Raw genomic sequence first — 25,449 nt, forward strand, 5'->3', positions numbered from 1 at the left:
TAAGCCAAATGTTCTAATGGTTGTAGTGACATGGTCCAACTTTCTGGTACCAGTCAAAAATGTATCACTGTTAATCATATCTTCTGGCGTGGCAGTCTTGCTCAAGACGACGTCAAACGTCCAACGCCAGGATCCCCGCACCGTGGAAGTCAGTCATCCGGTCATCCAGTCAGGGACCCTTCACGAGGCATCAGGCCGGCTGTCGCGCCAATGTGGCCAAATGGAGGCTGACAGGCCGCTACATAGAGCTTAACCATCTGGAGCAAATGTGACAGCGGGGGGAAGACCATGTCTGCTCAATCAGGAGGAAGGGCAGGAGAGCTCGGTGACATGGACGACCAGGAGGAGAAAGTAGAAGAGGAGATGATATATCTCTTGAGGCACATGGGAGTCCGTTTTTTGTTTTGTTTTAACTGAGAGTGAGAAGCTGCTTCCTTTCCACTGTGCACGAAAGGTCAGATGGATAGAGACACGGTAGCTAGGTAGATGGATGGACCGACGATATGGTGTTTAAATGATAGCTGGATAGATAGCTACAGTAGGTAGATAAGGTAAGAATAAGGCTATAAATAGGTAGGTAGGTGAACACTATAATAGGTAGAAGCTAGCTAACTAGATAAGTGCTATAGATAGGTAGATGCTAGCTAGCTAGATAGCCGTAGATGAACTATAGATGGATGATTAATGGATAGATAGAAGCTTGCTAACTGTACATGAACACTATAGATAGGTAGAAGCTAGCTAGCTTAGTAGATGGTTACTATAGATAGGTAAAAGCTAGCTAGTTAGCTAGCTGTAGATGGATGGATGGATCTGTTGATGGATGGATGGATGGATGGATGTGCTGCCGGTAATAAGGAAAATAACAGTTACTTCGAAACTCTCCTCATCACGGTTGAATTAAGAGTCACGTCAAGTATTAAGATGCCATCAGTCACTGGTGTAACCTTTAAGTTCAACTTGGCTGCAAGGTACAAAGCACATTTGGCAATCCAAAGTGTGTAGGTGGTTGCGGGGTAAAGGGGTGTAAGGGTGGGTGGGCCGGTTTAGCTGCTTTATTGTAGTGCCTGAGGGCGACGCTCCCAGTCAATATAAATGTGCACGCTCGCTCCTGCTGTGCTCCCATTTGAGTACAGGGACGGACGAGAGGCAGACAGGCAGCACCGGGATAACAACTACTCGACACGACTCAGACGGACACTTCACACTTTGCAGGTAACTTATGACATGACACACTTTATTTGGTTTATTGTTGCTTATGTTTTTATGGTAAGTGATCTTGCATGGACTAAGACTAAGATGCGTCTAATATCCAGAAGCATGACATTAATATGATTATTTTTTCACGTCAATGTAATGTTAACTGAAACTGATTATGACATGTTTGTTGTGTTGTTTTTATGCTCTTTGTTTTTAATTATAAATCATCTTGAATAGACTAAGGAAAGTGCCTGCTAACGAGACACTTTGTGGCTTGTGTGCGTGTGTGTGGCTTTGGAGATGTTTAAAAAGTACATTTTCATTCATTATAATTTTTTCACTTTATTTTGAAATGAAATAATTTCAACAACTTTGCTGTGCTATTATGTTTCGTATCATTTTATGCAAATAATGTCATACTTTGAATTGTATTCGATTTAAATGTATTGAATGTGTGTGTGGGGGGGGAACTGATTGTAGTAACAAAAAGCTTGGCTTCTGCCATTTTAAAATTATATTTATATATATATCATAATAATAAGTCATACATAAATTCTGAAATCTTGCTGTAATTTTTCTCAAGTGTGATTTTAAAAAAACTAATATTTTTTTAAGCAATGGGCAATTAACTAATAAATGTTTTTGTAGTATTAACAATTAGAATTTGTATTTGAATAATTATAATAATAGCTATTACTTTAATTTTTATACATGTACTTAGGGTAAAATGTGGGAAATTACAAAAAGCTCATCATTTAACTTTTCTTTTTTTTTTTCTGTACCAGGACTGTTGATTCTTGGAAGGAGACGGCTCATAATTCCTGAGATCATAGAAAAAGGTAATTTGATAAATAAACAGAAATAAATATGTATATGCCAGGATATTTTTATTTTCAAAGAATGCCGTCCCATCAAGTGTCAATTTTGTGATTGCTGATGCATGCCAAAGTGGTTCCAGTGTGGTTACTCTGTCCGTAATTGTAACAATAGATGTTCAAGTGGTTCAGCTTGTCAGATCATTGGCTTTAAAAGCCTAAAACAAGACCGCAGGGTTTGGATATATGATTGGGGGGGGTTGTGAAAGTGCACAGTCAGAAGCGAGTGATCCAGATATAGTGGCCAGAAGAGGAGGAAACTGTCCTGTAAAAAATATTTGTATTGATTGTCTGGTAACAGCAGCTGTTCGCCTCCATTATGAGCTTAAACGGGGGGGGGGGGGGGGGGGGGGTCAGAGCCCCGAGGCAGACAAGGGAGTCGATGAAATGGTCAACGGGCTCCAACAGAACAACCAAAGTCTGTACAGTCGGCTATTTAAATAAATATAAAAGTAAAAATACTTTGGTAAAAGTAGAAGTATTGATTCAACTCTTTAAAGTAGAGCAGTACAGATTCTGTTAATTTTCATGCTCCCTTCAGGTTGCAGTTTTTTGTTAATGTCATCATTCACAGAGGTTGTCTATTTTCAAATGTAGGGAGTAAAAGTGAAAAGTCATCAGAAAAATCATTCACCTTATTTAGTCTTCAGTCATAGCGCCACCTTCTAAGTGAAACCATAAGCATCGTGACCTGCAATAAAAATGAAAATGAATTCAACATCCCTAAATCTTCATTGAAGTTCAAATGAATGTTTTTGGATTCTATTCCTGAACTTTGTGTTTGGCTTCAATTACTATCTATTTGAAACTTTTTAAAAAGATCATTTATCTTCAACTTTTATCTTTGAATGACCTGAGGAGAAGACGAAATAAAAGCCTTAAAGCAGAATGTTTTCAACGGAGGCTCCGCGCATCCTCGTTCACCGCAGGCTCCTCCCTAAAGTGGAACAAGATAATAGTTCATTTCACTGTTCATGGCGAGGAAATAAAGAATATTACGACGTTCTTAACTAGCAAGATGAGACCTAGTTCAGGAGAACTATTGAACTTCTGCACCGTGTCTTGACCCAGATCCCAGGCCTGTCACTAATGATGCTCCCAAGGCATGACGCCAGGCCCTCATTAGTAACCAGCCCCCCCCCCCCCCACCACCACTTTCTCTTCTATACCATCCGCTACCCGCAGCCTGGACTCGTCCTGCCTGTTAGTTGGCCTTCGATGTTTCTGGCCCCAAACACTAGGGGCCATCCCTAACCCCGCACAGGTGCACAGCCCCCCTGTCATGGCCCATTTGCCCCCGAGCCCTTACCCTCGCCCCGGCCTGGTATTCTGGTGGAACTAATGAGGAGTGGCAGGTACAGTGAGAAGCTCAAGTTAGGTTAGTGGTGAGGTGACCTTTACCTCAGGTAGACAACACATGCAGTCTTGGACTATAGTCTCTGGGGGAAAAAAAGACATCATTGCACCTCTAGGGCAGGGGGTGTGCAAACTTTTGTGCCCAATGGCTGCATTTGATTTTGAAACGGACAGATGGGCCAGGTCAAAAGAAATGTTAAATGTAACATTCAAGAAAATTGTCTTGTCTGTTCGCAGGTACCAAGAAAATGCATTGAATGTCGGCAACCAAGCTGAAAGCTGAAGGCCAAAACCTAAATGAGCACAAAGGTCACAAACAAAAGATCATAACTGACAAATAGTCTTGTGAATGATCCCAACCTGAACAGAATCGCAAAGTCTTCCAAATATCCGGACCAATCATGTCCAAGGACGACGCTTGCAAAGTGACGTCTGCCGGCAAACACAAGGAGCGCAAGCCCAAGAAGCCTCACTACATCCCTCGTCCGTGGGGCAAGCCCTACAACTACAAATGCTTCCAGTGCCCCTTCACCTGCATGGAAAAGTCGCACCTGTACAACCACATGAAGTACAGCCTGTGCAAGAACTCCCTGTCCCTGCTTATCGAGTCCGACTGGCCCTACAAAAAGGGCAACAATGTTCTGCACCCGGACCAACTGCGACCCTTACAGCAGGGCCTCCGTGGGGCTGGGAAAGAGGCCCAGGATCAGGCAACGCGGATTGAGGAGGGGCAGCAGAGGAGTGTGGAGGAGGAAGTGGAAGATCGAGAAAACCGGGGACAGGAAGAGGAGGCGGAAGAGGTGCGCACGTTGGTGAAAGAAAGGTCCCAAAAAGCGGATTCTGCAGAGTGCAAAGCCGATTCGGAGTTGTTGATGGCAGACATGCTCTCCTTGGAAGACCAACTCCTGCGAGCACGCTCCGTGGAGGTGGAGGCCCAGTTGAAACATTACAAGACCCTATCCAAGAACTGTATAACAGCTCCCGGCTTGCTCTCGGACCAGTGGCGCCTCCTAACCGCCAGCAAGGCCAAATCCGAAGGCGCTCATGCCCGAATGAACGGTTCGATCCCGTGTTATCCTCCCCCACCCAACTTAGTGGACTACCAGGACCCCGCCGGGCTCAACCTTTCAGTGCTCGGGGTGGGCTATCCCATCGGTCCGAGTCTTTTCTCCTACATGAACTCTTCGCTTCCCGCCAGTCAAACCCACGCGCAGCTCGCCCAGCTCCCGTTCCTGGCTTCGGCCGCCCAGCTGATTCATCCGGCCTCCGGGAGCCACGCAGACAGAACTCTCATCCCCCCGCGGCTCTACTACCCGTTCCTGTGCGAGCACAGCTTCGGACCGGCACCCAGTCAGGGCGACACCAGTAAAGGACACAAAACAACCGCAAACACTGTTGATACATTTTCTTTATCTGGCTTCCAGCCCAAAGTTAACCTCTGGAAAGTGCCTGCCCTGAGGCCCGGGGCCACTCTGGTTTCCCCCGTTGGTCGGATGTCCCCTCAGGGAGGTTCTTCCGACCCGGCTTACAGGCTGGGGGATAAAGTGCAAGCCTCAGTCAAGGAAGGTAAAACTACTTGGGCCCTCAAGAGGACAGGCGGACCCATCGTGAACCACGACGCGCCCGCGGAAAAGAAGCCGACCACGGGCTTCCCTTTGGAATTTCTGAAGAACATCCAGACAAGTCCTACTCTAAACATGGTGTCAGACAAACTTAGGTAAGTTAGTCAAAACAATCGTTTTGCTTCCGCCCAAGTAGATGGTCTTGGCTGGAGAACTATCTAGTCATTAATCAGTATTAAATAACATTTGGCAAATTAGCCCTGGTATTTTGTTTGACCTGAATCTTAAACCACATAGCTATGCTACAGATGTTGATTGGTTCAGTTTTGTTGTCTATATTTTAAATGGATTAATGGGGCCGTTCCTTCTAAATTGTGGAGTGGTCTCTTATTGAAAAATGGAGAAAAAAAAAATAATAAAATAGCACCACTTCGGCCCCAAAAGGTGCCGACACACCGGGCATCTGGCATACAGGGCAGATGGCAAGTCCAGTTGGTTGGTTGTAACTGAACATTTCTCCACTTTTTAGTTCACAGAGTTTGCACCCCAGGACAAGGTCGTCAGAACCCTTGCACACAGATCATCTCATCAGTCCAAAAAGTGAACCATCCTCCCTACCGGCTTCTACCAGGGGCCACAGCAGCCAAGACTCGATGACCACGCGCCCCGTAGGGGACGGCGCCTCGGATTCCGTGGCTGCTCTCCTCAACGACCTCTCCAAGGCCTTACAGGAGTACCAGGAAGCGGAGCGTAACATCTCCCACCTGGAGAAGGAAGACCTCCCCGTCCAGCACCACCTTTGGGAGCACCTGAGCAAAATCCGAAACGAGCTCTCGCACATCCATCAAGCTCTGGAGAAGACGGCCCGCCAGAGCGACGTCCCGCTGGACCTTTCGTTCAAGAGAGACTCCGCCGACTCGAAGGATTTCGGCCTTAAGGACAACCCCGCAGAGACGGACGAGGAGGAAGAGGAGGACGAGGACGAAGAGGAAAGGAAAGCCATGAGGGCCTCGCTGGAGACTCGCAAGCAGTCGCTGGACATGCTGATCAAGATGAGCAACGCCGGAGCGTCGGTCGTAACCACGGAAGTCCTGACTCGGGGAGCCCTGGCCATCAGGCACAGCCCCGCCGAGGCCTTGTGGCCAAGCAGAACCACCAAGTGCGAAGCCGACTCCAGCGTGCTGCTATGTCCCGACGGCAGATCGGTCATGTTCGCAGACATCCCGTCCAAAGCGGCCAAAAGGCCGTCGTCCATGCAGCGAGGGGAGGGGCAGTGCCCCCACAGCCCTTTGGCTGCCACAGACAATTAAAGCTTGGTTGAAAGTTAAATTGAGGTAAATGGACTCTTCTCGGTTGTTCACCAAGCTCTTAATTCAAATGTAACGTTTCTCTTGGCTGCACAGTTTCCAGTGTGTATGCGGATGTTTCTGTCCAATCGGATTTCAGCCTTGATGTGTTGCTATGTCAGTCAGTATACACTGGCCAGGGCTTTTGGAATCCGTAGTGCTGTCCCATGTAACTTAAACACCGTTAATATGAGACTTTCTTTAACCAATCAGATGTCAAATTCACCTTGGAAGGACCAGTTAGCTAGCCCACGATACCGTCAGCATTTTTCTATCTTCTGATTTGTCGGTAAGAACAACCCAAGTTTGACTCGCAAAACAACTGCCCATATTAAAACTCATTCTCAATCACTGCAATGAATGGCTATAGATTTGACAGATCCATTTGAACTGGGCTGATTATATATTTCTTTAAATATAGGAGACAGGAAATGCGAGAAAAACAGCAGGAAGGAGCTGCTTGGCACGGGATTCGAACCAGCGCTGCCTGCCTGCTACAAGAACTAGCTTCAACACATATTGCAGGTACTCTAGCAGTGAGCGAAATACCCAACAAAGTTAAAAAAATTGATTAGCAGTATGATGTAACCCAGGAGCGACATAAAAAATATATGTACAATTTAGAACCAAATAAGCTTTTTGGATTACAAGTGAAATGTCAACAACCAGGAAGGGTCCAGTTGACTCCATTCTCTTACAAGCAAACACACAAAAACGTGTCTTCAGTTTTGTAGTCACTTGTTAAAATTACTCAGACATTCAGCACCTTTCTATGGATCTGCAGTCACAACATGGGCCAAAACATTTATAAATTGTGACCACAGTATAGATATAGCATCAACACACAAAATGATCATTTGTGACCAAGAATGGGGAAAAAAATGTCAATAATGTAAATAGTCAACTATTGAAGTGGCTCCATAATTGTTAATGGGAATGATATTAACCTACTAAGTAGTATTTTTGTGTGCACATATCTATTTATTAGCCACAAATTAGCATTATGTGCGCATGCTATATAGATATTGTGGCCGCAATAAAAAAATAAAAAATAGTCATCTGGGTCTGCACTTTTCCGATGAAAGATAGACACGTCACACACATGCACTATTAACTTTTGATTGTCACAAGGTTGTCATTTGAAAAGTGGAAATAATCAATCTGAGAGACACTCATATCCACCATTTTGTAAATTATGTGACAAAAAAAATTGTATAATGTTTTAAAGAGCAAATGGTTTTATTATGATAATTTTATGGGTTCACTGAAAATAACATTGTGTTGTACGCACATTTTTTGGGGAATAAAGGCAGTAAAAATTAAAAGAACTGTCATTTCAATGGGGGGGGGTGATGAAAAGCAAGATAACAAAGAGCCTCACATGGTTAAAATAATGTAACTTGCATACATGTTATGATTAACACTCACTTTTAAATTGACTTTGTCAAAGAGGTATTAATTAACTGCTTTGTCAACTAAACAAAGGTCCTCCACTCACTTCAACAAGCCACCAGATGGCGCCACAAAAATATACAGTACAGTATATATTTTTCTATTAGACAGACTTTAGACAGTAAATCGGTGACTGTATGATGAATTGTATTGTATGAATTAAGTGTCCAATTTAAGGACCGTGGACACTGGTGCTGTTGGATAGCCAAAGGGAGCATAGAGCTGTAAAATTTCCATAGGTAGGTACTTATTTATGTGACGGCGGTGAGCGAGACTAGAAAGGAGAACGTTAAAAATGAAAAAGTCACCCCGCAAAGGGAATATGCTTTCACTTTAAGCATTAAATCATCATTTTGGTGTTTTTCGCTGAACAGGAAGGGTTTGAAATATGTAAGCAGCAGCAAGATTTACAGTGCTCAGCGTAAAAGAGTACACCCCCTTTGAAAAGTAACATTTTTAATAATATCTCAATGAATTCAAAAACAAGTGGGAACGGGTTTTCTTTAAGTAACACCCATTTATAATCAACTGTCTGCTTGACACCTGTGTAATGAATAATGAGACTCACCTGTGGACGCTTGTAGTCTAAAATTTGGGCTTTTGATTTTGTTTCAGTAATGGTACAAAAAGAAACTATTTCTTATTGAAAAAACATCCATTTATGTCTTATAGTTTTATCGTGGATTTATTACTTGACTAATATATCGATAATTGCGGTATCGTCATATTGTGAGATAATCATTATCATGAGCCTTGTATCGTATCGTGAGGTACCCAGAGGGGCCCACCCCTAATATATACAAATGTCACTTTACCTTTTTTATTTTGGGATAACAACTGAAAATGCAAACTCTCCATCGTGGACGGAATCAAAGGCCAGAAGTCTTTTGAACTGCTGAAGGAAGCTTTAATGTTGATTATTTTTCAGAAGAAGTGAAATGTTCATGATCAGGAAGAGCTTTTCCGGCCTGCTGCTGTAACTTTTATCATGTACAGTACAGAATCATGAGCAGAATGTCACATGGCCCGCTGTGGGAAGCTTTAATGTTGATTATGTCTACACAAACAGCACCGGGGATATCCGGTGACCAGATGTCGGACGACATAATGAGCCACTACACGAGACACAAAGTCCAAACAATTACAATACACTGAAAATAAAATAAATAAATAAAATAGCGAGAGAAAACTGGGCGATTGCGCCATCTAGTGGTTCGAAGCAATATTGTCATTGAAATGTTCACAGTCCACACACACACACACACACACACACTCTTTACCTCTACTTTTGGCACAATCAAAATCAGACTTTCAATGGCTTTTTGTCAGATTCTGTACATTGAAGGACCGTACCAGTGTTTTTATTGATAATTACAATATTCGCACCTTCCTACTTCATGGATCACCAACTTAAAGGTAAGTGAGGCAAAGCCAAATGATTGTCATTCATAAATCTTAGACACTGCAGTTAAGCAGGCCTCAATTCTTATTAGTAAATATCAACATGAACTAACGCAACCATGTCACCATGATATGTTCTAACTAATGACCGTTTATTGTTCCATCAACCACAAATACTTTAATTGTGTCAGCCTTAACGGACGGATGTTTGTCATATTTGAAACACTGGTACGGTCCAATTTGAAACGAGCTCAGTCATCGGTTATGAGCCTACAAAGAAAAGCCCTTTTTTGTTGACATTGTTGCATGTTTATCAGCTGTACATTAATTAGCAGTTAGCGCCGATGCTAATTGTCTTAATTGAGCACCCTGCCACGTAATTTGCAAAATGTTGGACATGCTGATCGGCCATCTTTATTTGGCCTTTCGTTGGGAAGCAAGGCATCCACCAATCAGAGTTCACATTTTCTCCGGTGGTCCCATGGCACAGGTGGTAAGCCAATGAGGCCTCAATCAAACCGTTACCTGCGAGTGGTGTGTGTGTTTTGCTTGTGCGTGATGTCCGATGTCGTTTGTTTCCTCCCCTCGTCGGACGTTTTGCGAATCGGCCCGGGTGACATCGTCGATCCAGCTACGGAAGCGGCTGACGCGCGTGTACAGGGCAGGTGAGGACGGGTCCGCGCAGCCGTAGCTCCCGGCGACAACTCCCACCAGCACCCACCGCCCGGCCTCGCCCTGACACAGCAGGCCGCCTCCGGAGTTGCCACGGCAACCGTCGCCGCCGCCGTGGAGCAGGCTGGTGTCTGGGGGGCTGCCGGCGCACACGGTGCCATGGCTGGAGAAGCTGTCGCCGTGACGCTTCTTGCATTGCCATGACGACATGACGGGAACCCACGATGCCAGGACAGAGTCTAGGACACAGAAACATCAATAGAATCATAGAAGTGTCATACAAACAAAGTTACATAACGTTAGCTTATGAGATTAGCTTCCAACTTTCCAAGACCAACTTTAGCTTCCAAAGTCAGAAACATTTTCCAACGTTAGCTTTCAAGATTTGTTTCAAAGGTTACCGCTAATACTGGGATTGATGATGACCAATCTTAGCTTCCAAAGTTATCTTTAGAATTAGCTCCCACTGTTAGCTGACAATGTTAGATTCTGAGGATAGCGTCAGCATTACGTCTAACATTATCTTCCAACACAAGCTTTTGATTTGAGCTAGTGAAGTAAGCTTCCGCTATTACCTCCACTACTAGATTAAAGATTGTTAGCTTCCAACATTATTAGCTTTCGAGATTAGATTGGCTTCCGTTAGCTCATAGGTGTCAAACTCTGGTCCTGGAGGGCTGCAGTCCTGCAGGTTTTGGCGGTTTCCCTCTTCCAACACAAGCTGATTCCAATCAGCGGGATCGTTTTCAGGCTCATGCAGAGCTTGCTGATGAGCTGATCCTATATCAGCTGTGTTGGAGAACGGAAACATCCAAAACCTGCAGGATTGCGGCCCTCCAGGACCGGAGTTTGACACCTATGCGTTAGCTCAAAGGAAGACCAACAATAGCTTCCAAAGTTGGCATCGTTAGATTCCAATGTCAGCTTTCAAGATTCTCTCTAATATAATTAAGGGAGACCAACATTAGCTTGGCTTTCAAAGTTAGCTATAGCATTAGCTGTCAACATCTTCTGAAGTTAACGTCAACATTATGTTAGCTTCCAACATATGTTTCCATTTGGGTTTCTGAAGTTAGCCTCACCACTACATTACACTTCAGGAGCTAATACTGAAGCTACCAATTGAAGCAGTAACTTTGACAACTAACATCAAAAGCTAACGTTGGAAGCTAATTTTGAAACTATCATTGGGGGCCACCCGGTGAACATTAGCTTGCGACATTAGCTTCAAAATCATCACAATGGTCAATACCATCCCACCCGATCCCCTGTGAAACCCACCTGGTGTGCTCCACCGCGTGGTCACCATGACGACACAGGCAGCAGGCGTGCTGCTGTGGTTGTCATCGGGCAGGCAAGCGGCGTTGACGTGGGGGTCAAAGGTGAAGCAGTGACCCTTCTGGGCGCCCGGCAGCTTGAGCAAGGCCAGGTCGTGACCTCCACTTTGACCTTTGAACTTCTTGTGGACCACCACCCGCTCCGGGGTCAGGGTCCGCTCAGAAGCCCCTACGCGTACCACATACCTGGACGGCTCCGTTCCAAACCTGATGAGGTTCATGATGTATGTTACAAAAGCAGGAAGATGATGTATTTCTTGTTGATACTTTTTGGTGTGTGCGTTACCTGGCGAAACAGGTGGCGGATGTGAGCGCCCAGCAGGAGCCAATCAGACTGGCGCTGCAGAGAGGGCCGCCATCTTGACTTTGGGACTGAAGCCACACAGACGCCTGCCAAGGCCACGACGACCTGCAACCAGAGGTTAGCATTGTGAATATGTCAAAAATCTGGTCAGGTTTACTATATAAAATATATTCTATTTGAGACATTTTTTCATCCAAAAAATTTTTAAATACTTTTTTTTGGGGGAGGAGGGGGTTAAATGGTCAAATGTAGCTAAGTAATGTCCTAAGTACATATGAGACACAGACACTTCATTTTATGTATTATATTGGTTACAGTTGCAGTTAGAATCCACCAGATGGAGCCAAATTGCAACCTAGTGGCTATTCCACTCACCTGAGCACGTTTCCTCCTCCCTCTCCCGCCTTGGTCTCCCCACCCTCCTCTTGAAGCTTCCTGACCCCGCAGCTGGCATCCGGATGGTCGGCTCGAACTGTCGGATCGTGCGTCGAGGCGTCACACTTGACCCCGGCTGCTTGCCCACGCCTGCAGCCCAGGATGTTAAGTCCCAGAGAGGGACACTCGCCAAGGAACTCCTCCTTGCCAGTGCACCTCACTTGGTCCAGGTGGATCGGTCCTTTGCCCTGCCCGAAGCCACCAGCCGCCAGAGCTCCGCCGCTGGGGAAGAAGGAAGACCAACTTATCTTCCAGTGTGACCTAGCCAGAGTTAGGCAAGACTGAACTGCCAAGACTTTAAAAAATGGATTCTTAAAGCTACTGAACGCAGAAAATTCAATTCTGAATTGCTGCTGCCACCTTTTGACGAAAAATGAAACTGCACACACCCTTTTTCACGTACTCAATGCGCACATGAACTCACATCCGCAGACAGAGGGTGGGAAATGCAAACCCGAATCCAGTCTGAAAACTATTGGCCTGAGGCTTGCGCGCATTGTTAACCGCTAATCTACTAATTAAAATGTGTTTCAATCATAAATGGTCAAATAAAAAGGCTATTGTAAAGATTTTGGACTAAATTGTTGCAGAGAGTAGCTTTGAGTTAGCTTCCAACTTCATATTCAAATGTTAGTTTCCATTTTTAAATATATTTTTTTAATAAATAAAAATATTTTTCAACTTTACTGCTAATGTTAGCTTCCAACATAGTTAGTACTAAGGAATAACAAAGTTAGCTTTAACATTAGCTTCCAACGTTAGAGTCTAAAGTTGGCTTCTGTTACCGCTGACGTTAGCTTTAACCGTTAGCTCCTAATGTTTGCTTACAACATTACCTATAGTGTTAGCACTCAGGAAAACCATTAACACTAGTTTCGACATGAGCTGCCAACTTTGATTCAGCATTAGCTTTTTCTTTACTTAGCCTCCAACATTGACTTCAATGTATGCTTTATATGTTAGATCATAAAGTTAGTTTTGGAAGCTAATCTCTGCGGTCATGTTGGAAGCTAAAGCTGAAAGCTAGCATTTGAAACTTCAGCCGCTATGTTGCTTGTCACCTGAGGCCCAGCTGCCTGCACACGACAGCGGCGTTGAGGTCGTTCCAACCCGAGTCACAGATCGTCCCCCAGTCGCCATGGAGATAGACCTCCACGCGCCCCTCCTTCCTGTTGACGCCCCCGGCAAGACGCAGCAGCGGGCCTGCCAATATTCAGAAAAATATCATTAGCTTTGCAGAAGGGGAAAGGAGCATAAAACGTATTTGTATTCTTCATACTTTGCCTTATTTCGTGACTTTAGTTTTCAATTGGGTGTACCTATTGAAGTGTCCCGTGCGCAAACCGACCCTCCTCACCTGTGGACGGCGCAACGACGGGCACGTCGTTGGACTCGTCTTCGGGCTTCCCTCTGCAGCGCACGCCGACGTCCTCGGCGTGGGAGCAGTCGGTGCGACCCCAGATGCCGTGGCGGCAGTCCAGCAGGGACGTCTCGGCGCCGTCGCAGTGGATGTCGTCCAGCAGGATGAGACCGGCGCCCTCGCCGAACAACCCGTCCGACACCACCTCGGCGTGGCCCCTTAGAGGAGAGGAAAAAGTCAGTATACTGTATTCCAGAGGTTTTTCTTCCTTTTTAATCCGCCATCTACCTGTAGCCCAGTTGTCCGCAAACCACCCGGGCGTGCTGCTGCGTCCAGCGGTCGTCACACACCGTCCCCCAGTCGCCGTTGTGGAGCACCTCCACACGGCCCTCCCAGGGACTGTCGCCCCCCACCAGACGCACCACCCCATCTGAAAGCGTCGAACCACTACATTTAGCCCACTTAAAACATTAATGAGCATATTTATGTTTAGACATGTTGCGATTTTTGTACCGCTTTCAAAAGCGTACATTGTCTGTGTTAACTGTACCAGTCCTTCACCACAGCTGTTTTTCGCTGAGTAATGATTTATTGATGTGCAGAGGATATAAATAGAAACTTTTAAGGCTGGGTGTGTGTATGGTGTGTGCGCGCGCCATGCCTGTGTAAGGGCTGCAGGAAACTCCGGCGTCCTCCATGTGGTCGCAGTTGTGCTGCTCCCAGTGTCCGTGCGGACACTGATCCAGGGACAGTTCGTTTCCCGTGCACTTGACGGCGTCCAGCATTATGGGACCCAAACCCTGACCGAAGTGAGCCCATGACCACGCCTTGGCCACGCCGCTAGTACACACATATAGACGCTCAATACATACAAAAAAATTGTTGGGTTGTTTTCCCAACCCACTTGCTGGTATGGATTTCAATTGGATTGGGTTGATTTTAGCCAAAGTTGGGTTATTTGTTTCGACCCAACAAATTGGGTTGAAGCTGATTGCCATTTTAGCATAAATGTATAAATAACCCAGAATTGGTTCCGTTCCTTTTGGACCCAATGCTGAGTTAGCTATTTCCCCAATTTGGGTTACTTTTTAACCCAACAGTTCTATGGAAAAAAAAAAAAAGGAAAGTATTTTAATAGTTAAATGAAAGTAGCAAATATTGCAAGACTCCTAATGTACCTGAAGCCCAACTGTCGGCACACCACCTCCGCGTCTCTGTCGTCCCATTGGTCGTCGCACACGGAGCCCCACCTCCCGCCGTGGAAGACCTCCACGCGTCCTTCAAAGTCTTCCCCACCTCCGACCAGGCGTAGCGGAGGTCCGCTGCCTGGTAAACGCCGCATTATACACGTCACACCTGTCAGTCTTCTATTTTGATGTGTCTCTATTATTTTTTAAATCAAATTTGCATTGGTGTACATTTGAAATTTGAAATCATAATATTTAAAAATTAAGTTCAAGGTTGTAAACATATACCGTATATAAAAGTCAAAAACAATTGACTTGTTCGACAATGTGTCTGTGTGTGTAAATCTGCCTGACCTTCAGGAGGCGCACACAGGACGGCCGCCTCGTTGCCATGGTTACAGTCCCCGGTGACGAACGTCCTGCTCCTGCAGGCGCTCACGCTGTTCTCGTCACCACGGCAACCCAGACGCTCAAAGTGGAAGAGGCCGGAACCCGAGGCGAGCTGCGAGTGTCGCAACGCCGTACCAATGTCGCTGCCCCAACGGGAAAAAACCCCGCACGGTAAGTCCGACGTCCCCAGCGTGGATGTTACGAGACCGGAGGGTCTTACCTTAAGCCCACCTGCCTGCAGACCACGCTGGCGTCACGATCGGTCCAGTGAGAGTCGCACACCGCCCCCCACTGGCCGTTCAGGTACACTTCAACGCGCCCGCTGCTGGGCGACGAGCCGCCGACCAGCCTGGCGGCACCTGACCGACGGGGATGTGCGAAGGTATGTGATCATCAAAGACAACTGCAATCTTCAATGACAGTTTTTTGGGTTAAACATCAAAGGCAATTTAAATCCTTTGATGGAACGAACATCTTTTCACAAACATTGACAAGAATTTACAGCCTTGATTTTTTTTGTTTTGGGAGTTTACAGCCTTTCAAACAACCGGTCTTTTGGGGAACATCAAAGACTATTGCAAGCTTAAATTGACAGATGCCTTTTAAAACGTCAGAAACCGTCTTTTTGTAAACATCAAAGAAAGTTTAGAGACCTCAAAAGTAACATCTGTTTGAACATCAAAGACAGTCCAAAGAGCATTTGCGTCTTTGAGGAAACGGTCAAGCCCTTTGAAAACTTCAAAGACAAATGAAAGTCCATGAAATGTTTTATAAACATCAAATAATTTTCTAACGTATAAGACCATCTTCGTATCAAAAACGGCAAAATGTAATGCACAATGATGCGTATATCTTTTCAAAAACATCAAAGGCGGTTTTTAATTTTTGCAATCTGAATACAACACCTTTTTTGTACAAATCAAAGACAACTGAAAGCGACGTATTTGAGTCTTTGATCTTTACGAAAAGCACCAGTCGTTCGAACCTTTTCTGGAAAAACTGCATAATGTCTTTTTTTTTGTAAGCATCAAAGACAATTTTGTGTGTCCAATAACTCTTAACGCACGTTTTTCTTCAAACATCAAGGACAATCTCTCCGTTGAAGCTAACTCAAAACAGAAGCGTTGCGGTTTGTCGTACCCTGGTGACAGTCGCAGTAGGCCCATCCGATGGCGCCCGAGTTCTGCCGGAAGAAGCACCAGGGGTTGGACTCGCGGTCCGGGTTCCGGCAGTAGCTGTGCTCGCCGAGGCCGCGGCCCGGGTACTGCACTACATAGTCAGGGAACTCGGTCCACTTGAGGCACGGGGCGCCCGAGTCCGTCTGGGACACGGTGCCGTTGTAGTAACCCAGCTCGGTGAAACCCTCGGAGCAGGACAGAGGGACTGTGGGGGGGGGGGGGGGGGGGGGGGGGGTTGGGTCGAGGACAGGAAAAGTGAGGACCCCCTTCTACCAAACTTTTTTGTCATTTTTATCTATAATGGTAGCTCAGGTCAAAAATTCCCCGTAAAAAAAACTTTTATCAATCTTCTCCAAACATCAAATTGTAAAATGTGCCGCAAGACCACAATTGTTGTTTTTTGTCATCCTTTCATGCGACCTTGCTTTTTGGTGTTTCTTGCACCTTTATTTATTTATTTATTTTTTTTGTCCTGACGCCAGACTGCAGCTAAACTGTGATTAATGGCGGATGCGCTTCGCTAACCAGCAGTAGTCTTATCATATTCGCGCGCGCGCACACACGAGATAAGACGAAGCGCAAAGAGGGGAAGCAAGAGAATCGGAGCGAAACAAGCGAAGAAGAACCAAAAGCGAAGATCAATAGATGGTCCACAAACGGGAGGAGACAAAGAATCGTTTCGGGGGCGCAAAGTTGTGATTTCGAATGCGACTGTTTGCGTATCGCTCGGCTATCTTCTTGTACTTCGTCATTAATTCATGGCAGGCTGCTCCACTAACAAAGTACAGTGTAAGTGCAACTTTTAAGTGGTAAAAAAAAAAGAAAAAGAAAAAAAGGACTCTTCTTGTTTTAGATTTCAAGCTGTGCTTCACTCCGACTTTAAAGGGGACAAATAATTGTGTGTCTGCAATGCCTGGCTGCCCAAAGGAGTTTGAAAGGATGTAACAATGGAGCTCATTAGCATAACGACCAAACGCCACACCGACTTTCACACCCAACGACATGGTCAGCTCAAAAAGATACAATAAAATAAATAAAAATTCATAATAATTGGGGGGCTTAATTATTATTTTTTTATTCCTTTAAAATATTTATATTACCCATGCCCCTCTATTATTAATACATTCATTAATTTACTTGGGATCCCACCACCGTCCTATAACAACAACAATAATAATAATAATAATCTGTTTTCTACTAATTATGCTGAATGTTTTTGTATGAAATCCCACCCCCCAAAAAAGTTTTATCATTCTAACGTCTATTCATTTGCAAATATAATTTAAGGGACATTTTATACTAATGAAATGGTACATTATTTTGTAAAAAAAATTCAGCTAATTTCCATATAATAATAATAATAAGCATTGCATTATAGTATTATAACTTTAGTTCTTTCTTTTTTTTTTAAAGCCTTTTTCAACTAAGTAGCTTCTTAAAATTGCTTGCTTATGGTTCTTTTTTTGCATGAAATTCTACTAATATATATTTTTTTAGTACCGTAATTGTAGAAAAATTGTATACAATATCCTACTCAATTAAAAAAAACTTAATTACAAAAAATCTGTTAAATTTTTCTACTTTAATATGAAATTTGCATTTAAAATCCAACTACGGTAAATAAAAAAAAAAAATCTAAATAATAGTGCATTACTATTATAACCTATTGATTTTTACAAAAAAACATCATTAATGGTATATTTTTTCTAGTAATACAAGCTGCATTAAATCCTACTAAATCCTAAAGAAAATACATTAAAAATAAATACATTATTAACATGTTCTTTTATCATGTTTTAATTTGTGTGCATTTATTCACGCAACTTTTTTCAGCTAATAACCGTGTATTTTTAGAAATAAAGCCCATAATTTTTTATTTAATATTTTTTTTATCACAATGTAGAGACTTAACAAAAAAATCTTCCACCTCCCCCCATTCTGCCAAACGCACACACACACACACACACACACGCGCGCTCCATCATCGCCACGACAACAGCCCTCTCCTCATCGCCATGGGAACACTCAGCCTCCCCTGCTCGTATAATCCATTTCCCCGCCACAAAGCGCATTTGACACGCTCCACACTTGCTCTATTAAAGGGGGGTATTTAGTTTGTGGGATGCTTTATATTTGAGGGTGTTTATCCACCACACACCAATAACCACAATGTGTATTAACAGTTGCGGTGGCAAATACCTGCAGGTGTACGTCAAACTGCGTGCGAAAGCCTTCACGAGCTCCTTGCCCTACTCCCATCACGACCCCCCCTCCCCCTTTTCAACGAACGTCATGCCCCCCCCCCCTCTCCAAGGGAAGAGATAAATTAAAAAATGGTGGCAGGCTTCCAGCTGCAGGGGAAGGAGAAAGAAGAGCTTCCTCGCGCCCAAACAAAGCAAGAACAGGAAATGGCGGCGAGGTGAATTGGGGGAGGGAGCAGGGAGCATCATGGGATGCGTCCGCTCACGTACCTGAGTTCTGCACCTCGTTTAAGTACGTGTCGTCAGCCACCACCTGAACACACAAAGACGACAAGAAATTAGACTTGCAAAAATACACCGTTTGTATATATATAAGTGGAAAAATGTGCTGCGGTCTGATGAGTCCACATTCAATTTTTGGGTTGTTTTTAAGTCTTTTAATTTGTATTTTAAGCATTTGTTATTTTATCAATGTATTTTTATGTTGTCATTTCTCAAATTTTGTGCATTATTGCATCAAACCACCAGCTAAAAGTACATTCGCGCGGCATTCCAATCGAATACACACCTGCACACGCATGCCGGCACAGCTCTAATAGCGTGAGAGCAGGAACATGTGACCCGCGCTGCTGCCAACACAGATGGCAATATCGCCAATCATGTCAATCGCACGCCTCCGTTACCAACCTAATGTGCTATGATGCGCTTGCACCTGCTACCTCCACACGCACACACGCAAGCACCTGATTCAAGTTCAACGTCACACAAGGTCCCACAGGGGGAGCTAGACTGAATTTAATAGCAAGTAAAATGATGAAATAATTCTAATTAAATTGGATTTGATTTAGATTAACTACTATTATGTTCCTTTAAATGTTTAAAAAATATATATATTGTGTGCATTTGCATTTAATTAAACTGAACATATTTCAAAATAAGAGCTGATTACAGATTTAAGTGAATTTAATTGGATTAAAGTAATTATTGTATATTTAAAATATTGAATTCATAACATCTATAAAAAAAATAAGTAAAACGAAATTGAGACCTTAAAAATATTATTTATTTATTTTTATTGTGATTTGCATTTTGATTTTTTTTTTAAAGGACACTCCTCCCAAAGCTATTAAAATATATTTAAATGCTAATTACTTTAAATAACTATTTTAGTCATATGAATTAATAAGAAAAAATTATTCAAATTAAATAAGATATTTGCACAAAAAAGTGTTACTTTCCTTAAAAAAATTCAATTTCAATTATATTTATTCAAATTACATAGAAACAAATACACTTAAATGGTGAATTAAAACTAGATTAAGAACTTTGCACAGTCCCCCCAAAAAATAAAACATAATTTTAAAAGCATGCAATTAATTAAATGTCAATTATAATGATTTTATCGATATATATTTGAAATAAAAATGCCAATTAAAAGCACATTAAAATTAAATTGTGAATTTCCATACCGCCCCTAAAATAATTAAATTTTAAATAGTCATGATAATGTGTCTCAGTTGGTCGATCGGCTCGTCCAGTAACTGAAGAGTTGGTGGTTTGAATCCCTGCTTTGACTGTCCACTGTTGAAGTGTCCTTGGGCAAGACACTGAACCCGAAATCGCCATCGTAAACAAGAAACTGTTCTCGATTTATGGTCGAATAAAGAATAAATATATCAAAAATCAAAATGGCCATTAAAAAGTATTTTGAAATTGGAATACGAGGCGGCGAAGCATGTCGACAGTCAAACGAATGCGTATTCATTTGTCAAAACATCCCGACTGTGTTGTGCTGCCTTCATTAACGTCGATGTGGAAATCTGCTCGTCTACCGGCTCCTATTTGGCGAGTATCATTAATTACCCGCACCCTGCTCTCCGCTAATGATTCAACACACACGCACGCACGCTTGTGCAACACGAGCAGCAAAGCGCAAATGAACGTTACCTCCTGATTAATTGATTCCTTGATCATTTTTTGATGTTGTCTCAAGCAAAGTCAAAACATTTTGGAGGCCAAGGGTGACAAACTGTCATTTGCAACCTCTCGTGATAATATCACAACAATGGGGTCAACCAGGAGGAGGAGGAGGTGGAGGATCTCAAAAGCGAAAATGTCACCTTCTCATTGGCCCATGTAGAAAATGCATGAAGAAGATAGAAAAAAGAAAAAAGCAAGAGTTCTGTCGTATCCTGATTTCCCTGCAGGTGCAAGGCTCACCGTGCCCGTTTCCCAATTTGGAACCACGTCTAACTGTTGGCGCAGGTAGTTCAACGCGAATGTTGGTGAATTTGAACGGTGCACAAGCAGACGGATTGCGCCACATTTGAAGGCAATGAGAGAAACGATGTTACTGTTCACACCCACAGCGGCGCATAGCATATTTTTTCTTCTTTTTTTTAATATATAAATTTGCCAGCTTTAGAATCTGAAAAATTGACAGTCTGCATTAAAAAAAAAATAGCATAAACTGAATAGCGTGCTTTGAGAAATATAAAAAAATATAATACTTTCAGAAAAATAACAAAAGTATGCTCTGAGAAAAAATAAGAAAAAAACAGAAGAAAATAAACATTGTTGCTATCGACATGATGGGGTAAAAACTGCTTAGAGACATGGCTAAAAATAATATATGGTCAAGAAAAATATGGAAGAAAATAAGCCATTTTGTGCATACAGACTAAAAAAAAATCCACTGTGTGCATACAAAAAAAATCAATAATGTAAATACATAAAAAGTGGAGTCATACAGTAAATCAATACAGAATATTCCTCATTCTCTCCATTCATTTGTGACAGAACAAGCATCATCATCCACAATTGACATACAACAGTATGAACATGTGCATGTAAATGTGACAAAAGGGGGGGGCGATCGTACCTGCGCGCGCATCGGCAAGGGCAGCCCCAGGCAGGCGGCGCCGATCAGGCACAAGAACCAGCGGCCGCTCGGGTACATCTTTTCCCGCCTCGCGTGTCCGTGGCAGGCGCACGACAACGCGCCGAGTGGCAATGAGGAGGAGGAGGATGCTGGTGGCGGGGCTGCTTGGGGAGAGGTCGAAAGCGAGCAGAGGGTGCGGCACCAGAAGGGCATGGAAGACTGCACACACACACACACACACACATCCAATCTGGATGGGAATTGTGTTGAGCTCTGCAGAAAGCAGCCACTCCCCCCTATATGTCTCTCTCTCTCTCTCTCTCTCTCTCTCTCTCTCTCTCTCTCTCTCCCCCCCCCCCCTCCGTGTGCTTTTAGTGGGAGACTAGGACTACAGTATATAAAAATGTAATTTATAAACCTGAATGTATTTGCATTCATTAAACCAAAATGGCTGAGTTGAAGGTGGTGAGCGTTGTCATTCATGAATCCTATAAGGCAAATCTTAAATCAAATGCAAAAAAAAAAAGATGCGACTCGAATTGTCAGTGGTCGAAGATATCTGAATCTGACAAAAAAAAGGTGTGTCCTCTAATTAGCGGCACAGGTGTCTTCAAACTTGTAAACAGTCACTCGGTCTATTTGAAGGGCGATAAGTAGTCACTGTGCTATTTTGTTGGCATTGTGTGTACCATGTTAAACATGGACCAGAGGAAGGATACAGGATACAAGACCATTTCCAAGCAGCTTGGTTTTCAGAATTAAAAGATATTTCTTATTTTATCTCTATACTGTATATATTTTCTTAATTATGTTCCCCAGTATTTTAATTCTTTGCTTTTTCCTTTTGAAGTGTTGATTTTTTATTGTACTACACATTTTTTCGGAATTACTTTTACATTATTTTAGCTTTTGTATTTATTGTATTTTTTGCTATGTTTCCCCATGCATTCGAGACCTTCGCATACTGAAGGTTCCCCATCTTTATTTATTTTAAATATTTTCATTTATTTATTTTTGTTTTCTCCCATTCCCTGTGGAAAATGTATATTGAATGTTTTTCAGCATTTTTGGGGGAGGATTTTTTAAAATTATTATTTTATACTTGTGTCCTGTTGTCTTTTTTTTTCAGGTGAAGTGTGTGCTGTCAAAGTATCAAGCTCCTCCTCCTCTAGTAGGTCAAAAACAGTTGAACTCATCCATATTCAAAAGCGACATCTTTGTTGTTATTTTTTTCTTATCTCTCTTTCTGCATGCTGCGATGCCTTGGAGCCGTGAGCTTAACTCAACTCCTGCCTTTCACACACTTTTACTTGTACCCACTCGCTGCAGGCTGGGAGATTAACATTTTTGGATTTCCCTTTTAAGTTTCATGTTTTTTTCCCCTGCCAACGCAATCAAGCGCGGCCTGCTATATCTTATCACCCAAATTGTTTGTGTCATCTTCCTTAACTTTGATCATCTCGGATGGGTGCTTTTAGTGCCACTTCTAATATTTTTACCATTTCTTGTGGCTAAGAGAAAAAAAACTGCTGGCATGCTAACATATGATAGCCACTTAAGTACAGAAAGGGCTGAGGAAGAGGGATACAATCAACAATTTCTTATCCAGATGGATAAAACACTAACATGCTAGTAGCTACTATGCTAACATACGGAAAGATAGCAGCCCTGGTTGCCCTGTCATCGGGTACTATTTCTAATGAGGATTAGCTAGCACGCTATAATGACTTCAACTGCTAACGGTATACGGCAACATGATAGCAACTCGATAAGGATTTCACATTCTGCCCGGTAGTCTGGGTTTATTTCTAATGATAATGAATGAAATGCTAACAGTCAAATATGCTAACATTCTGCAAAATAGCGGGTGTACCTAATGAAATGCTAACAGTAAAATAGGCTAACATATTGCAAAATAGCAAGTGTACCTAATGCAAAGCCCGCAAAAACACACAATATACTTTTTCAATACATGTGTCTGTATATACATTTATATTTATACAGTATATTATGTTTATACTGTGTATGTTGTATATATGTACAGTAGCATATACACACACACACACACCTCTCTCTCTATATATTTATATATATATTTTTTTTTTTAAAGAAACACACGCTGTTTGTGTTTGCCTCTGTTCCCTTTGCCTTTGTCTCTTTCTTTCATGTCATACGCCCCCCCCACACACACACACAAATGGCGTGTTTCCATGGCAACACGCTAGCCTCCCCTCACAATGAAGCTGTACAGTACAAAATATATAAATATAAATTACATTTTTAAAATGCGCGTGCGTACACGCTGATGTATTTGTGCTAAAGTTGTCGCCAGGAGCCTTTTTTTAATCGCCAATCCCATTACACGCCTCCTCGTCCCTGATGTTCGTTGCCCCGGCAACCGGCACGGCGACGCAGCAAATTTGGCCATAACCATTAATGTCGGTGAGCGGAACAATGTGTGTGCGTGTATGTGTGAGGGGTACACATTGTGACACACACACAAGATGCCCCCCCCACCCCCACCCCCACCCCCTTGTGCTCTTGTAATGTTTCAATTTCCTTCCCTGGCGTTTATCTGACTTCCTCTCCCTTAAAGAGGCTTCAGATACAATTCCCTCTCTCTCTCTCACACACACACGCACATCAAATAAAGAAGGCTTGTCGGCGACTTTGTCGATTTGCCTTGAAACGACTGGAAACAAAGAAGCGTTCACAGATCAGAGATGCGCCTCCCCTCACTCTCTGCCATCCCCTCTCATGTATCTCAAAGCACACATGGAGGAGGACAGAAGACGGATGAGGACGCACAAATGGGAGCTGGCGTCCCACCGCTGCGAGTAGTTTGAATCAGTTCAGAGCCATGCTGTTTATTATTAGCATCATGTTCTATTCAAAGGGTGGTTGAAGGTTTGGACTCGGGCGACTATGATTTATAATGCATTGTAAAGGTCACCTGATTGTGTAGTGTTCATTGGCCTGACTTGTTTGCCGCCAATTTGGCTGAAGTTACCACGCAGTTATATTTACTAAAATCTGTCAAATTTAATTTGTTGTTTTTTTATTGTATGTTATTTGATTTTACATTTAAGTGCCTTATTTTTTTAATGCCTTTTTTTTTTTTTTTTCATTTTATTGTTATGGCTAGCTAATTATAATTTTTTTCTGTTTTAATATTTATATAATTTGCCACTTAATGTCACAAATCTGCGAGTTTATTTCTCGTCAATGTTTGAGTTGGTTCTCGAAAATTACACCCCCTCAAAAAAAAAATAATACGAAAAAATAATACGTGGCCCTAATACGCCATTCTAATTTAAAGAGGCAAAAGGGCATTTTTTTTCACCGCACATGATTAGTTCGACCTTTTACCTCACTCCGCAGACAGGTAACTGTGCCGCTAGATACTGGATTTGATGCGTAGAATTACTCATTATCCCCAATCCGCTCCATCTGAGCCCTGCAACGACGACAAAAATTGTAGAAGTGCCACTTGTTTATTATTTACCATGTGTTTCGTTACCATTAAAAACAAACAAACCAAAAACATTTGAGATACGGGGGGGGGGGGGCAGTGAATTGAGACAAAATGTGCTCAAACCTCAAACGGTGTTGTGTCCCTCAAGTGTTCAACTCCTGCAACAGGCAAAATGTTCTTGTGAGAACACACTGAGCTGACAGGTGCCATCTTGCCTCACCTGTGTACGGCGCTCCGAATGAGCCGCAAGCCTGATTAAGACAACCTGGCTTCTTCTGCTTACGAAACGGCGCTTTTGTTTTGCCCACTTGCGCCGCCCAGTGGCCCGTCATGATGACAGCTTTGGCTTACCGCCGAAATTGTTGCTTTTCAAAGTGATATGAACAAAAGGGCTTGGATTACTTTTCATAGAGTTCCTCCGCTATTTTTATGCTTTATAATAAACTGCTCACCACATAATTCCCGCCCGCTTCCCATTTTCACCTTGGTTGGACGTTGGAGCCAGGTTCTTTCGTAGTAAGTGGAATTGAGACCCCTCTCTGTTTCATTTGGTTTTGCAGCAGCGACCTCCTGTGGACAAATGGAGTTAGTGCACAGTTAATGATGCACCTACAAAGCTGCAGGTGCCGGCGAGCCAACCGTTAAGTAGATGTACAAGCACGGCCGTCTCGGCGGAAACTAATACCAAACCTTCAAAGTAAAAGCTACATATTAAATAACCCTATGAACTGCGGACTTTAGACTTTAGTAATATGTCGTTTTAATGTTGTAGACGTTTAGGCGTACAAATTCCGCTTTAAAACGGATTTAAAGTTATTACCGCGCCGGTTTTGAGCG

General features: G+C 43.1%; 2 protein-coding genes across 4 annotated transcripts; one reads left to right on the plus strand and one right to left on the minus strand.

Annotated features, from left to right (window-relative positions):
- Positions 1 to 1,058: 1,058 nt before the first annotated feature.
- prr35 (proline rich 35) lies at positions 1,059 to 9,038 on the plus strand. 2 transcript variants are annotated; one of them, XM_086064062.1, is made up of 5 exons: positions 1,059 to 1,215; positions 1,986 to 2,039; positions 3,669 to 5,148; positions 5,523 to 6,327; positions 6,761 to 9,038. In XM_086064062.1, exons 3-4 carry the CDS (start codon positions 3,833 to 3,835, stop codon positions 6,301 to 6,303), a joined length of 2,097 nt encoding a protein of 698 aa, XP_085920188.1. In that variant the 5' UTR covers positions 1,059 to 1,215; positions 1,986 to 2,039; positions 3,669 to 3,832; the 3' UTR covers positions 6,304 to 6,327; positions 6,761 to 9,038. The 2 variants fall into 2 exon arrangements, with proteins under 2 accessions (XP_085920188.1, XP_085920187.1); XM_086064061.1 differs by having other exon boundaries at positions 5,523 to 9,032.
- LOC147156781 (neurotrypsin-like) lies at positions 8,809 to 25,174 on the minus strand. Of its 2 annotated transcripts, XM_086064060.1 has the most exons (18): positions 25,065 to 25,174; positions 24,833 to 24,977; positions 24,736 to 24,770; positions 24,507 to 24,594; positions 21,138 to 21,356; positions 18,527 to 18,569; positions 16,018 to 16,260; positions 15,098 to 15,236; positions 14,842 to 15,020; positions 14,479 to 14,626; positions 13,962 to 14,140; positions 13,589 to 13,730; positions 13,298 to 13,518; positions 13,002 to 13,143; positions 11,881 to 12,162; positions 11,488 to 11,610; positions 11,146 to 11,408; positions 8,809 to 10,103 (listed from the first exon to the last, which is right to left on the minus strand). In XM_086064060.1, exons 5-18 carry the CDS (start codon positions 21,348 to 21,350, stop codon positions 9,706 to 9,708), a joined length of 2,715 nt encoding a protein of 904 aa, XP_085920186.1. In that variant the 5' UTR covers positions 21,351 to 21,356; positions 24,507 to 24,594; positions 24,736 to 24,770; positions 24,833 to 24,977; positions 25,065 to 25,174; the 3' UTR covers positions 8,809 to 9,705. The 2 variants fall into 2 exon arrangements, with proteins under 2 accessions (XP_085920186.1, XP_085920185.1); XM_086064059.1 differs by having other exon boundaries at positions 24,736 to 24,977.
- Positions 25,175 to 25,449: the final 275 nt, after the last annotated feature.

Source organism: Leptonotus elevatus, chromosome 20 (assembly GCF_054856555.1).
Source record: "Leptonotus elevatus isolate MCC_2025b chromosome 20, RoL_Lele_1.0, whole genome shotgun sequence".
In the NCBI taxonomy this organism is placed as follows: Eukaryota; Metazoa; Chordata; class Actinopteri; order Syngnathiformes; family Syngnathidae; genus Leptonotus; species Leptonotus elevatus.